Source organism: Vicugna pacos, chromosome 9, assembly GCF_048564905.1.
Source record: "Vicugna pacos chromosome 9, VicPac4, whole genome shotgun sequence".
Classification (NCBI taxonomy): domain Eukaryota; kingdom Metazoa; phylum Chordata; class Mammalia; order Artiodactyla; family Camelidae; genus Vicugna; species Vicugna pacos.
The window spans coordinates 38,609,209-38,624,699 of NC_132995.1; the positions used below are offsets into that span (position 1 = coordinate 38,609,209).

The 15,491-nt window shown below is 38.5% G+C and overlaps 1 protein-coding gene and 1 long non-coding RNA gene across 2 annotated transcripts in view; one reads left to right on the forward strand and one right to left on the reverse strand.

The window, feature by feature from the left end:
* Positions 1-15,491, forward strand: part of LOC140698146 (uncharacterized) — a 338,999-nt gene that overhangs the window by 305,369 nt on the left and 18,139 nt on the right. The gene's annotated exons all lie outside the window — the stretch shown is intronic.
* The window catches only part of CDH11 (cadherin 11), a 141,463-nt gene that overhangs the window by 5,633 nt on the left and 120,339 nt on the right, over positions 1-15,491 (reverse strand). Inside the window, exons 9-11 of the mRNA XM_006211076.4 lie at positions 12,542-12,678; positions 11,586-11,719; positions 11,234-11,351 (exon numbers count right to left, since the gene is read on the reverse strand). Coding sequence (XP_006211138.1) covers positions 11,234-11,351; positions 11,586-11,719; positions 12,542-12,678 — 389 coding nt within the window. The remainder of the gene's footprint in view (positions 1-11,233; positions 11,352-11,585; positions 11,720-12,541; positions 12,679-15,491) is intronic.

Here is a 15,491-nt window from a genome sequence, read left to right on the forward strand (position 1 = left end):
TAAAATGAGGACACTGGTTGATATCAAGCATGCCTCATAGGGTTGTTATTGGAAACAAACAGTGTAATAATAGCCAGTGGTTGTCCTCAGGGATGTGTTTGCAGAGGGCTCAGGAATCCTTCTATGAGAAAACTTCACCCTCAGTATGGAGATCCTCCAGGGCTGGTGAAGTGGTGAAGGGTAAATGTGGACACATAAGAAACGTGTCTAGACAGACTAGTTTGGCACTTAGGTTGCCCTGCTGCTCTGCATCTAAGCGGCCCCAGCACCAATGGGAGGATGAGTTTTTTGCGGGGAAGGCCATTTCAGAGGCATCACTACCATGTTCCGTGATGGGCTTTCTTGTGATCCACTCTGATCACAGATCTTATACTAACAAAAAAAGCCACTGCATGGAAAAAAAAATCTAGAAAAACAAATGGAAAAAAGAAACAAAATAACAATTTTTAAAAAGCCTCTACTGGAAATCGATTTTGCATTCTCAGTTTCGCTACAAATTCTCTCACCTAAATTATTTTAATTAGCCAGCTACTCCTTATCTGTCTTTGAGAGCGTATCCCTCATTTTGGACTTACACATTCCTGAGGTTCATGGATGACCCAACTGAAAAAAAAAAAAGCTTCTATGAGGACACATTTTCAGGGAAGTGTCAATTTGGCTCCTTGGTTAATAAGATGAGGCAGAAAAAGACAAATGCTGTATTGATTTTTAAGTTTCTGTCAAGAGATTTCTCAGATCCTTCTCCTTTACAAAAATTCCACAGATCAAATCTCTCAGTATTTGGGGTCAAACAGACCTGGGCTTGAAATCTTGACTCTTCTACATATTAATTGCCTGACGTTTACACATATTAGGTAAATGTCTTGAGCTGCTATATTCTCATCCAGTGAAGTAATACTTTTTAGGGTTAAATTTGATTCCATTCATAAAGGTACTAAGCACCATACCAGACTGCTGGAGATGCTCAGTAAATACTAATTCTTTTCTGGAAACTCTCCTCTTTGAGCAGTAGACTAATGAGAAAGAGAAACATATTAACAAAGAGAGGAAAGTGAATTCTTGGAAATATCATTGCATCTTTGAATGCAGTTGCCTACACAGAAAGGCTCATCGTACAGAGGTAGGAAGATGGTTCACGTTCTTCAGTCCCACATAACGTATCTCCCATGGTTAAGAAAATGTTTTTCAAAGACCTTGGTGTTTCATCCTGACACCCAATGCTCTCATCCTTGGCCACAAATATGTAAGCAGTTCCTTGTTTTTCCCCACTTCAGCAAAAACTCGCAAATGAAGCCATTAATTACTAGTATATGTCATGTACAAATTACAGTATTTCTATTAATGGAAAATAAATTCAGGTTTCAAATTTTTATGTCTGCAACCTGGACTCCTAATCACATGCTGTTTTTATCTGCACACTTCGTCATCAGGCTAGCAAAATGTCAAAGTTCCTGATAACGATGATCTCCATGGTACCAGTTTGGAAATGCAAATGGGAGGGCTATGATGATGATGTCACCCAAGGGAGGGACAGTGACAACTGATATGAAAAGGGCAAATTGTGATAGGGAAGCCAGCCCTCGAAAGATAGACTGCACTGGGTGCCAGCATGGTATTAGCCAAAAAATACACTGGGAACAGAGCAAAATGGGCAGTGAGCGGGCATAGCCCCTGCGTTTTAATAACTTAAAAAGAGGTGGCACTACAGCAAAGGATTAGTACTTTCTGTTCTCACCATGCAGTCAGGAGAGAGGCTTGGCTTAAGGTGAGAGACGTCACCCCTCTAGCTTTCCTATAGTTCTTAAGATGCTCTTCCTTACCACTTTGTTCCCTGTGTCCCTCTCCGCTCCAAAGCTAAAGATTCCCCCATGGACCAACCTGATCAGAGACCCTTGAGCCTGTGAAGACAGGCACTGTGTGCATCTGACTGAAGCCCATCTCTTGAAACTGTTAAAGATCTGCAGAATCTAGGCCAAGGCCTTGCTCTTATTTTACTCACTTCTGACCTAAATCTACCTACTCTACCCCTTCTGCTCAAACCTCAGAGACAGAGTACATCTGTCTACCACATAAAAAACTCCCGCACACTTGAAGACAGCTATGCAGTCGCTAGCAGAATAACCATTATTTGATTACTTTCCTCTGGGCCCTCTTTTCTTTTCTTAGAAATGTGGCAACAGCTCTATCATGACAATGAAAGAAAAAAAATATATATAGTGTGTGTCCCAAAAGTCTTAGTGGAGTTTTAAGCTTTAATAATTTCAGAGGTGCACATGCTACACAATGACAAAAGACATAATTGAAACACCTAGCTATTTAGTTTTTTAATACTCAATTAGATTTGTGATTTTTGAAAAATTAATTTTAATTTCTGATGCCAGTGTTTGCCACTTTGAGGGAGGAACTGAAATCACAGAAATGTCAAATACTTTTGTAGAATTTATTTTCTGATATGACTAATGCTGAAAGGTGAACTGAATAGCCTGCCTTGTCTCTCTGAGCACCGTGTGAACCGCCTGTCTACCTGTAGTCCCTGCTTATGGTGCATATTTGACACTGTGTGGAGACTGAGTGTCTGTTCTCTCCACCAGACAGTAACCTCCTTGAAGACAAGAACCTTGTCTCTCATGATCATCTTTGTTCAGTTAGCTGTATTTTGTGTCAGAGGAATGAACAGGTGAAGGACATTTCTTTCATTGTATCTCAGCATCAATCTGGCTTTTCCACACGGTCAGATTTCACTGATTCATTAGCTGGCCGTCAATTTTCAGCCTCCATCTTCTACTTTGTACTTTTGAACCCCACCTGATCAATGCTGCCTGTGTCTATATTATGGATTTTGTTCCTGGTAAGTATCGTCATCTCTTTATCTCATTATTTTTTTTGTTATTATTTAGGGTGAGTCAGATTCAACCACGTAACATTTATTGAGCTGTTAATATTTGCAGACCTTATTCTTTGTTCCTTCCGCATACCTTATCTCAGAATTTTTAAATTATGTGCAGAAAGTATAATTATCCTTATTTTATACAAAAATAAATTGACAAAGAGGGGAGCAACTGATCACAATAATATGGAAAATACAAACAAAACTAGGATTCAGACTCCTTTAGGTTTCACTGCAGTTTTACTAGGGCAGCTAACCCTAGAATCCTAATATTACCGCATGCCAATTACATTGATTCTTTTTTTAAAACCAAATTTCCCTAACATGGTTAGTTAATTAGATGGACCCCATCACAGCCTACAGCTGGATCCAGATAGACACAGACAACAGAGCTGCTCTTAGAAACCTATGAATTTTATGTCAGAGAGACCTACAAGAAATTAAGGGAACTCACCCAACACCTCCCTTCCCACAGCATTTCCAGAAACACAGACACCTTCAAAAACAAACCAACATGTGAGAGGCAAAAAGAAATCTATTATTTTCCCAAATTTTGGAATGAAGGAAATGCTACAATGAGGTAAATTCTCTGAGGCCAGCCTTAAAATACTAATGCAGAAAACGGTTTAATCCAAGACTCTGATGGCTGTAATGTCTCCCATCTAAATCAAAGAGCTGCATAGTACATGGGAGTTGGGGTGATCATAATCTTTTAATTAACACGTTTGATTCTGAGGGATCGGCAAAATACAAAATGCAATAAATAACACTGTAGGAATAATTGCCTACATTGCATGTGTGCATGAGGCATCTAAGTGTGCATGAGGCATTTAAGTGTGCACTGTTGGTATCAATAGACTTCCAATTGTTATAATTTATCACATCCTTAGAATCAACTTTCCCTCCACTTTTGTTAGAGGACATTTTTCTCCGTAGTGATAGGAAGGGAGAAAGGAACATATTTCTTGGTTTTAAGACAAGGAAAACTACCAAGGAATTCAGTGGGATATAAACATTTAGGGTCTCTTAGTGAGTTGAGAAATCCCAAGAGTAGTTAAGTCAGTGACCAGAGGGAACCCTGAAAGGATACCCTAATCCACTAAGAAGACCCATTTCTTTCTCTGTTGGGTTGGGGAGGGGGTTGGTTTCCAGATCAACTGTGTTCTGTGCTGGACAAACTGCAGCAATGAATTTCAGGCAGAAAAGGAACATAATTATTTATACAGTGAAAAAGGCAGGGTATTAAAAGCCATCTGCCATTTTGATCTGCCAGCAGAGCATCTTCCATATTGAAGCAATTAAAGGGGGGAAAAGTTCCACAGAAATCTGTTTGGCTATCTTTAAATCATAAAAGTGAAAAACCAGAAGCATATTTGGATGCTTTTTGGTGGTGCTCATCACACACAAAATTAAAAAAAAAAAAGGAAGGAAAGATGTTCGCCAATTGATCTAATCAGGGCAAATCTGTCTTGGCTCTCCTCCCTTTCCCACTCAGACCTGCTTGCCATTCAAACTTTTTGTTGTTGTTTTCACTCTCTTTTTAAAATTTTTTAGCAGTTCAAACTTTCCTCTGAATGTAGCATGTATCAGAGCTCATTTGATCTGCAACTTGGCCCATATTAGACAACATACTTGCAAAATAAATGCATCTGAAAGTCATCTTTTCTTGGACCCAAACCTTAGATGTCCCATATATCTTTGTGGAATAATAAATAATAAATGGATGAAGGGATAGAAGGGGTGGGTGATGTGGTATTGACTCCTTCAGAACATTCCAACATCAAAAGATGGGTTGTCTTTTTCAGCCTGAAGCTTCTCTCATAAGATAATCATTTTTCCACAGTAATAACTAATCCCTGAAATGTCTGAAGCACATTACATGTTCTCCCATCCATTCTTTCACTTTAATTCATGCATTTGGTCAACCCACTTAAGTGCTGGGATACTGTCCCCACTGAGCTCAAATTCTAATGGGAGACAGATAGGGAAATGTACGCTGAGGACACAGAGTGATAAGAAAAATAGGAGAGGTTATTTAGTGAAGTGTTCCTGGAGCACAGAGGACGTAGCATCCAAGAGGGGCTGGGGATGCCCAGCAAAGCTTCACCTAAGAGACTTCACTTACGGTGACACTTGAAAGAGCAGGTATAATAGGCAAGAGGAGTACACTTCCCGCAGAGCAAAGGCATGGACGTGTGAGAGCACAGCGTATTAGGGAAGCCAGAGGTGTTTTGAAGTGTCTGGAGTTTATGGTTTAAGGTAGCAAAAGAAAGGAGATGACAGATGCAGAGTTTATGGGAGGTAGATCATATCATTTCTTGCTCAGTAGGCTATAAAGTTTCAGTAAAATCCACGGAAGTGGAGAGTCATACAAGAATTTTAAGGAGAGACATTATCGCTGTAGCGCCTCTGTAGTTGGTCATGAACAGTCACTAGCAATTAGCTGTGCTTTCACAACGTAGTGAACTTTGCTGCATGTGCTTTGGGAATTTCCTGACATCTTATTCACTGCTGAAGCCATGCATGTAATCTTTATCCTTGCTCTCTCTCCTCTCTATTTTATCAAATGATCATTGTTTGGAATAAGAGGTTTGGAAGTTAAAAAAATGAGGTTCAATAGCAGGATATTTCAATTTAATTTATCAAGACATTAGGCTAGGGCAAAGGTTCAAAAGCACCGTCATCTTCTTACAATCCAGAAATTGTGATTAAAAATTAAACATCCATTTTTTTAAATAAAATAATAATGGAAAGGAAATTTCCTAAAACACAAACACACACACACCATAATACAAATCTTAATTTTCATCTAACAACCAATTTTTTGCTTAATGATGAAACTCAAGAAGTAATATCCAATTAAAGCATAAGTGGCCATTATTACTGCTATTATTTAACATGTATTCTAAAGGTGCAAATATATGAATTTGACAAAAAAAAAAAAACCCAAGGATGAAGCAAATTGTCAAATTTTTTATACAGTTATCTCCCTAGAAAACCCAAGAAAGTAAGTTGAGAAGTTATATCACTTTAGAACAATGTTTATACATTGTTTATACTAAAAATTTTCATTTAGAAAATATATATGATCTAAAAATCTACCTGATAACAGCATCCAAAATATCAAGTATCTAGCCATAAACTTAATAAGAAATGCATACAACAAAACTGAAGAAAATTACAAAGCATCTCTGATAATAAAAAGAGAACTGATTCAGTGGAAAATCAGCTCATGCTTCTGGATGGGAAGGATATTTTCAAATTTTCAGTTGTTAAATTAATCCATAAATTTAAGGTAAACTCAATAAAATCCATGAAGATACTTATCAGGCACAAATTATAAATGAAATAAAAAATAAATGAAAAATAATTCTAAGTTATATCTGGAGGCACAAAGAAACCAAAATTTAATAAAGAGTAATAAAGTGAAAATAATGTGGACAAAGCACTGGTCAGATTTTAACATATATACTATATGTATGCAATTAAAGAAAAATATGATACTACCATGAGAGTAGTAAATGGATAGACTAGGAAGAATGCAAGTCCAAAAAAAAAATCTAATAGTATGTAATGTAGGTGAAGATACAGATGGTGTCACAAAGCGGTTAGAAGTGACTCTATCTTAAATGATTTTCAGGAAATGGCCAACAAAGGGAGCCCTTATATTTATTTCACATGGATAAACGGTTGAAATGGGAAACGTTTTATATATATATATATATAAAAGAAAGAAGAAAAGCTAGGTGAATACTGATGTCAGTTTTGCAAGAGGAAGGCCACACTAAGAATAATATTCAACAGAAAAATAGATACAAAAAGTGCAGCGTCTATACTTTAGAACACAGCATAATCAGAACTGAGAGGACACTGCAGCACTGGGGAGACCCGTGCAGTAGGTGCGATAAGTCAGAGGTTAATGACATTAAAAGGTGATGAGACTTCACAAGTCAATCACCAACTGATGAATATACAATTCAGACAATGGGTAGAGGACATGAGGAGCCAATTTATAAAGCAAGAAAGGAATCAATACTTATTTTTTTAAAAATCCTAACTTTACTAGTAATGGCAGGAATTGAAAAATTTTAAATGTGACGTGATTATAATCCACTTATCCATCTGTGAATCACTTAAAAAGAGTATGTGTCTAGAGTTGGCTTGAATGTGGGGAAATGGGAGCTTACCTATTTTACTGATGCTGTTATAAAATGGTGTAAGATTTCTGATAGGTAATTTGTCAGTTAGGTATCAAAAGCTTCTGGTATAGTAATTCCACTCTAGGAAATCCATCCTAAAAGAATAACTTATTTGGCAGAAATGTGCGAAAACAATGTACTTACACAACAAGAGTCAACTTATAATGAAGTTAGGAGGATATTTAGGGAGAAAAATGTCCTAAGTATAATGATACTGAAAAGTGTGTATCACATGTTATTATGTAGGGGAAAAGTGAGCTTTTTTTATGGTTGCCTTTTTTAAAGATCAAGACATATGCCAAGAAAAAGTCTGGAAGGCTATGAAAATTAGCAGTGATTATTTCTAGGTAGTATATTATCAAGTTATTTTATTATTTTTAATTTTATTTCTGCTTGTTTGTATTCCACCTAATTTTCCTACCAGAATATGTATTAATTATGCAGTGGAAAAAAGGTATAAAATTCTTTGCAAATATATTTTACTACAGTTCCTATGGCTGTGACTAAAATTAAAATCGAAGTACAGTTTCCCCTTTTCTGTTCACACTTTCCCTAGAATCCTAGATGGATGAATTGACTTTAATTTTAGATTTTTTTCTCTTCTGAAGATTGCTATTATTTGATTATGGGGTAAACAAAGACTTTTTAAAAAAAGAATTAATTAGAAAAGACATAAGCTTTACATTCGTAATATATAATGTGATACATACACTGGACAACCCTTCAAACACTCAAACTTTCCAGTTCAACTTCACTTATTAGGCAAGTCTTTGATGTTTCATATTCTTTCTTGGAAAAGGGGACAAAAATGCCCACTATGCCTACCTCAGGGGGCTGTTTAGGAATTATGTGGAACAATGGCTGTGAGAAGGTTTTATAAACCAATGTAGAGCTAGGTACATGAGAAGAGCTAGTCTCAGTATTTTTCCTTTGCCCTTCTTGTATTCATTCCATGTTTCTTATGTTTTTTTAAAGATGCCATAAGTATGGTATTTTCAAAGTAAATGCATCTCAAAACCTGGGCGGATCAGCTCTTCATCTCCCTGAAGAGCACCATTCTCGATATTAACAGCCTAAGATGGACTCAAATGCTGAAGAGTTAGTTATCCAGTGTTCTCTCCCGCTGCCTGCTGAGCTGACTTTGAAGCTCAGGCTGCAGGAAGGAGCAAGATAAAATGAAATAAAAGGCCTGTGTGTATTAAGATGGCTTCCCCTGTTATATTTTTAAAGAAGCCAAAGGCTTATGCCGAGTCTAGGCAAACACAATCCTGATTATTTACATGGCATAACAGAAGTAAACACTCAAGGAGAGAGAAATTGGATGCTTTTACTCAGCATGCTATAAACCATTATCTCATGTTTTCTATGGGAAACAGTCTCAGCCGGGAAATTTGGTAACTCAGTAGGCTATTAATAGGACGTGGAAGGTGATTACTCCTTTTGGATCACTTCAATATGTAATTACTTTTAGGAGCTGGTAGAAAGAAACTCTATTAAATGATAATTATAGGACTGTATTTGCTCTAAAGGTTTCGTAATAGCTCTAAACATGGGAGTTTTCGTTAACTGTTTGCCATAGTTAATAAAGTCATTTTTCTTAAAAAGTAGTAATTCCCTGCAAAAGTGGTCGCTCCACATAGGATTCGTTTCCTGTAGGGAAGGGCAGGGGAAACAGACCGTGCAGGAGGTTGGCCTGTCCGTGGCAATATAATCTCCTTGGAAATAGAGACGGCGTCCCCAAAGTATGGTGACAAACTGAAATATGTACAGCTCCCTAGAGGACAATAGGTCTTAGTATCACGTTTCCAGAGGGTGAACAGCAACTAAATATTATCGCACACATAAAAAGAAGACAGGGCAGGTGATGGAGGTGAGGCTGGCACAGTAAGAAAAGCCTAGAAACACCAGCTGTTTCAGGAGGCGACCAGCGATAAATAGGGATGTTGCCGGGAATACATCCAGGAGTTAGACCTCAAATGTGAACTGGGGATTATATGAGCACACAGATAAAAGTCTGACCACAGATACTTGAGAAAGCTGATACTAAAAGTGGTGATAACCTAGGAGGCACGTGAAAACGCCAGACTTTTCTGGACAATCAAGTAGATTACTTCACTTCATTGATAAAACTCAGTTTGCCGGAGTATTTTTTTATCAATATTTTCTTTGTCGTACAACTGACATAAGCCTAGGCTGAAACAATGTAGCAATCTATCAAGCCAGGGTGGGCTCGAATAATCTGGGAATTAAGAAGATTCCGAGAGTCGAAGCAGGGATTTCTCATGAACGCAAATAAAGATACACACATATCTTAGAAAGTATGCTGTTTATGCCACCTTGGTCAATTCAGCTTGGTAAATATCTATCAAATACCCATGACGTGCCAGGGTCTCCCTGTTTTGGAGAAATCCACCTTTACAAAAGGCAATTCCTGTGTTACACATGTGTTCTACTAGTGGTTCGTGTGCTTCTCACTGAGAACTGCTCACCTATCTCAGGGGTTTGCAGAATTGTCTCTTTAAGGGGTTTAAGGTGCTCATACATGCACATCGACCAAAGACAAAGGCAAAAGAAAAATCCTAGATGATATAAAATTAAAGAGCTCCAAGTGGAATCTCTATTTTTACACGATGAGAATCATTTTCAAGGTGATTTATGGGGTTGTTTTGTGGGTTCCTAGAAAACATCTCTCCATTCAATTTCCTTCACATCCAGGCTCTTAAAAGGCATGCCCACTGCAGAAAGCAAGGCCTAAGAAGACAACATAGCACACAGGACATTCTACCCCACAGACTCCTTTGGTATGCGGGCTTGATTTATAAGGGTCATAATGAAGTGCTCAAATCAGTCTAAGAAATAATAATGTATGTCAATCATACCCCGCCGTATCCCAGGAGCATGGGAGCCACTTCTCTGTTTTAATCGTGTACCCAGTAGGACACAGTGGTTTCGGCTGTGACCTCTGCCTAGGTCTCACTCCTATGTGGCCAATTGACTTTGAATAAGTTACTTAATGGTCTGTGCCTCATCTTCCTCATCTTCAAATTGGGAATGATGATAATAACACCTCCCTATGATGCCACTGAGAGAATTAAATGGATAGTGTATGGAAAGGACCTTGGCATGCTGTTTGGAACACAGTTACCAGTATTTATGACCCAGATAACACTGATACTGATGAATGGAAAAGTAATATTACTTTACAAGATTCATTTAAGTTCCTATAAGCCTGACCTCAGTCACCAAGAAAGCAATGTAATCCATAACCTCATACATAGCTAGCATGTGTCTAAGGAAAACATATGTTCAGAAGGACCACCTTTTATTCCCATGTCAAATCATGGCATCTGTCTTCCTGTTTTTACAGACCTGCATTGTCACAGGTTTATAGGAACAGATGTAGACCAAAATAGTCTGACCAGGAGTCCAGAAACTTATTTTTTGATCCTGGCTCTGTTACCAACACTTTGTCAAGGGACTGCATCAATTTTGGCCTGTACACCACCAAAACAACACCACCACCAAAACAACAACACCAACAACAGCTACTTTGAATAATTTGCAAATCTAGAGCCTCCTTGACTAATGAAATAACAAGTAGAAATCACATTAAATTTTGCCACATTTGCAGTGGTGAAACAATGCTTTACTCACACCCTTCAGGCAATAATCCTACAACTAATTTTAGGTATCAAGCTAAACCCAACCACACTGCACTTAAACTGCTGGGAAGGGAAGGCCAGCTGAAAGATTACATTCCTTTCAAAGTTGAACTAATCTCTTTTAAAGCTTTACTTGATAGCAGTATTCATAAAGCCATGCTTCCCCCTAAGCGTTTATCAACCTCTTAAAAAAAAGATAAATGAAGTGTTTGCATATTGACCCCATAAGCTTCCCCACTTGGTTTTCCCACTGCTTCATGAATATCAAAGCCAACAAAAAAAAAAAGTAAAATAAAATTAGACTCACTCATTCACATGCACCAAATGAGCCCACGTCTCAATATAAAGGTGGCATTATTATTTCTTGTTTGTTCTTCAACCGAAAGGCATTATTAAGATTAGGGGAAATACTTGTGCTCTGCAATATAAAAGCCATTTATTTTCCACTTCTACTTCTCTGAATGCACAGGAACCTTGGTACGAACCTCTGTTGTCTCTGACTGTGAAATTTGGATTGTGAATGATTTCAGGGGGTAGACTGAAGATAAATCTTGGTCCATTGGCTGTGTCATCCTTGTCATCTGCACTAATTGTAACAATTGGCTGAAAGAGAAAGGTGGCCCATAAATAAATCATGCTGACATTGGCATATCATTTATTCAAAAATTCCTGGCTGGCTAAGAATTCTGGTTTTAATTAGAGAACATAGCTCCAGAGCTAAACCTGGGCTCTGATGCCTTCTTGAGCAGTGGGAGGTAGGTCCAAGTGATGTTCTCAAACCCAAACTCTGTTTCCAAATGCCTTGCTCACAGCCAGGGCAGGGGAAAGTAGCATTACCTGGTTAGAAAGTGGCTTGGTCTGGTCACTCTCACAGATGAAGCCTTCATAAGGGGCGGCAAACTTGGGAGCATTGTCATTGACATCAAGGACCCTAATGGCCACAGGGACTTTGGCTTCCTGATGCCGATTGTCTAAAAGGAGAGAATTCAGACAGTAAATATGTGCAAGGGATGAATCCATGTTGGTCCAAGGTTATTCCTGGGCAAGAGTGAGCTCCAGCCATTCATATGGGCAGTGCAGGGAAAGGCATTGTTGGCATAAAAATCATCCAAAACCTGAAGTATGCTAAGTCCAGTGCGAGGAGGATGTCCTAGAATAAAGGCTGACATTAGACCAGTAAGAAATACAGCATGTTTCCATTTCTGCAGAGGATTAATTCTAAATGCTTATAATGGAGCCTGGTTCCCCCAGAGTATAGTCCATTACAGCAGTTCTTAAAGTGGAGTCTCCCCAGAGCAACATCACACAAGTTGGGAATTTGTTGGAAAGGAAAATTCTCAGACCCTTACCCCAGACCTACTGAGTTAGAGGCTCTGAGGGTGGGATCCAGAAATCTCTGTTACAAGCCCTTATGATAATCCCCTGCATGACCAAGTTTGAGAACCTACAAATCTTGGCTTTAGGGATTCTGCTGCCCTGGGCTTAAACAAAACTGAGTGACAGGATAAAGTGGAGAATCTTTCACGATCGTTAAGCGTTTCAAGCTGCTGAGGGCTATCAGCCCATGTGCCAAGTCTGTACCCAGTTCTGCCAAAGAAAATGAAAACATCTCGATGTGTTTATATGTCTTCCTAGAAGGATGACCAAAAATAAGTTTTAACGATTGAAAAATATGTTTAAGACTAAAAAAAATAGTGTTCCATCTCAGCTGTCATTTTCCAGAATATATATATGAGAGTCTGAAGGAATAATATTTGGCGAAGTAGAATCAAAACCCTTAGGAGAATACTTACGGATTTCTGCTGCAAAAACGGATATGTTGAGCCAGGCAGTTTCTTCTCTATCCAAAGGTTTCGTAGTTTTAATAAAACCATCCTCTGGATTAATCGTGAAAAACCTGTCCAGGTCAGTATGACGATCGATTGAATACCTAAGCAGAATGCAAATGAGGCAATTAGACCGAGACATTCCAAGCAGCTTAGTATTTGAATATTTTCTCCATGCTATATTTAAAGCAACTTTTTCAATGAATTGCTTGAGCTAGGTTTTCTTTTTAATCAAATTTACTTTTCAAACTTCATACATGAATCTTTTATAGAAATCATTTTGCCACATTGGAATTCTTTATTCAGGACAATGAATGAAAGAGCTATTTAGCATATTTGATTGAGAAACGTTATAACATGTTGAATATTTCTCCATATTTACTACAATCACCCACCATCTGAATATTTATGAACCTGCATTTGGGAAGTGGGTTTGCCTTGCTCCCAAATTACTAAGAAAGTCACAAATGTGTGGAATCTTTGCCAGATTTTTGCATATGAAATATTAAATAGTTTCAAGTTCACCTAAATTTATCATCAAGGATCATTTGTGCTTCTAAAAAAATCAGGTTTCTACTTACTTAAAGGAAAATGCTAATTACATTTTGAGTGAATTTATTCAATTTGTTTGATTTTAGGGGTTCTCAGGTGGCTTGGTTCTGAATTCCATGATGAAATATGCAAAGCAGCCTTGGCCATTCATTTGTAGAGCATTCTCCCCACACTTTAATGACCCCAGGCTGAGTCTAACAGCATAGCTAGAAGCTTTCAGCTACTCCTGTCCACTAGAAAATTTGCTTGTTTCTAACAAAAGGCAAAAGAATTTCCAGAATATTATGGGGCAAGGTGAGGTGGAAGACGGGTCAAGGGGAATGGTCTTTTTTTTTTTAATTGAAGTACGGTCGGTTTATAATGTTGTGTTAATTTCTAGTGCACAACAATGTGATTCAGTCATACATATATAAATATATTCCTTCTCATATTCTTTTTCATTACAAGCTATTACAAGGTATTTATTTAGGAATGGTCTTTGTTGAGGTGCAATAAGGTGAAATAACCTGCCCAGTGTAAAGTACTGGAGACCTGGCTTTGTTTAGTAAGTGTTGACAGCTGTCCCTTGGCATCAATGGGGGACTGGTTCCAGGCCCCCTGCGGATACCAAAACCCACGGATGCTCGAGTCTCTTATATAAAATTGCATAACATTTGCATATAACCTACACATATCCACCTGTACACTTCAAATCATCTCTAGATTACTATAATATTTAATACAATGTAAATACATTGTAAATAGTTGCTGGTGTGTAGCAAATTCAAGTTTTGCTTTTTGGAAATTTCTAGATTTTTTTTTCCCCAAGTAGTTTGGACCTACGGTTGTTTGAACCCATCAATGAGAAACCCGTGGATACAGAGGGCCAGTTGTACATACAGTTGAGGACATTCACTGAGGACCATAAAACCAAAGAATATTAGAGGTAGCAAAGACCATGGAAGTCACAGAGTTTAATCTCTTCAATTTACAAATAATGGGATTTGCAAATGGTCTATTATCTGGTTTCTGGGGGAGCCAATATTAGAACCCAGATCTTCCAATTCTAGATCATGTTCTTTCCAAGAAAGAGGGAACAAACATGGAGCAGCACTTCATAGTATAGAAAACATGAGCTCATCCATGATACAGCTGACTTCACAGCTCCCTGTGGGAAGGGAATGCTGAGTCCCCTGCCTGGTGAGGAAATAGGAGATAAACCATCACACGCCTCACCGACGTCAGCAGATGCTCAGTAACTGAGCCCTCAGCAGAGCTCTATGTAAAAAGAAGGAGTTTACTGTCTAGCTGACATGACAGGACACATTCATGGGAAGAAAGATAATTACAAAGCATCATTCTATAGAAGTGAAGGGCATGGATTTTGGTTTTGTAAAGTCCTAGATACAAGGTCATGCTCCACTAACCTATATGCTGAGCGATACAGGAAAAGCCACTTAAGTTCTTTGAATCTCACCTTACTTACTTTTTAAACTGGAATATTGATAGTGCCTAACTTTTAGGCTATCAGCAAGAAATACATGAACTAACAGACGTTTAAGATGTGTAGCACAGTGCCTCACACACACCGTAAACAGAACAACAGATGCAGCGCTGTGATCGCTGTTGTGGTTGCTACTGTTTCACACTGCGGACACATCATGGATGCTCTCAAATGTCAGTCTACAGAGTATGGCTTTCATCCTACAGCCAGGGAAAACCATGAAAGGCTTTTGATTGGGGGAACAAATAAACTGAATCAGACGATCAAGATGATGAATAAGACAGGGTGGGCAAGATGTTCTGAGCTAGAGAGAGGAGAGGAAGAGGCAGAGAAAACTTAAGCATCTGACGTGGTTTCTCAGGAGTGAGGTGATGAGGGGGTGTGGCAGGGGGTGTGGTACAAGGGTGATAGAGGGAAAGGACGACTGTGTGATGAAGAGAGAACCAGTGGGACTCGGATGAGATTCGGATTTCTGCGGTTGGCTGGGAGAGTCCTAGAGAGTTTCTATCCTGAGAGTCACAGAGAGGGAGACACTCGGAGGTCCAAAAACTAGGTCACCTTAGCAGAAAGGAGAGGATGCAGGTTTCACTAGGGATGTGCTGCACTCAAGGAGAGCAAAGATTCAGCATCATCTGAGGTTTCACAGAGTTGGGGGTAGAGAGAGTCTTTTTTTTTTTTTAAATACATCACAAGAAATATGGGCTCAAAAATACGTTTTTAATGAATGAGCCAGTGAAGAAAAAAGCAAGTGGGTAAAAATAAACAACAGACAGCAGAATAAATACAGAATTAGAATCAGGGATGGAGATCAGCCTAGAAGCAGAAAATCTGGAGCAATAACTCAATTCAATTGGTAGCCTGGAAGGAAACTCTGTAGATAAG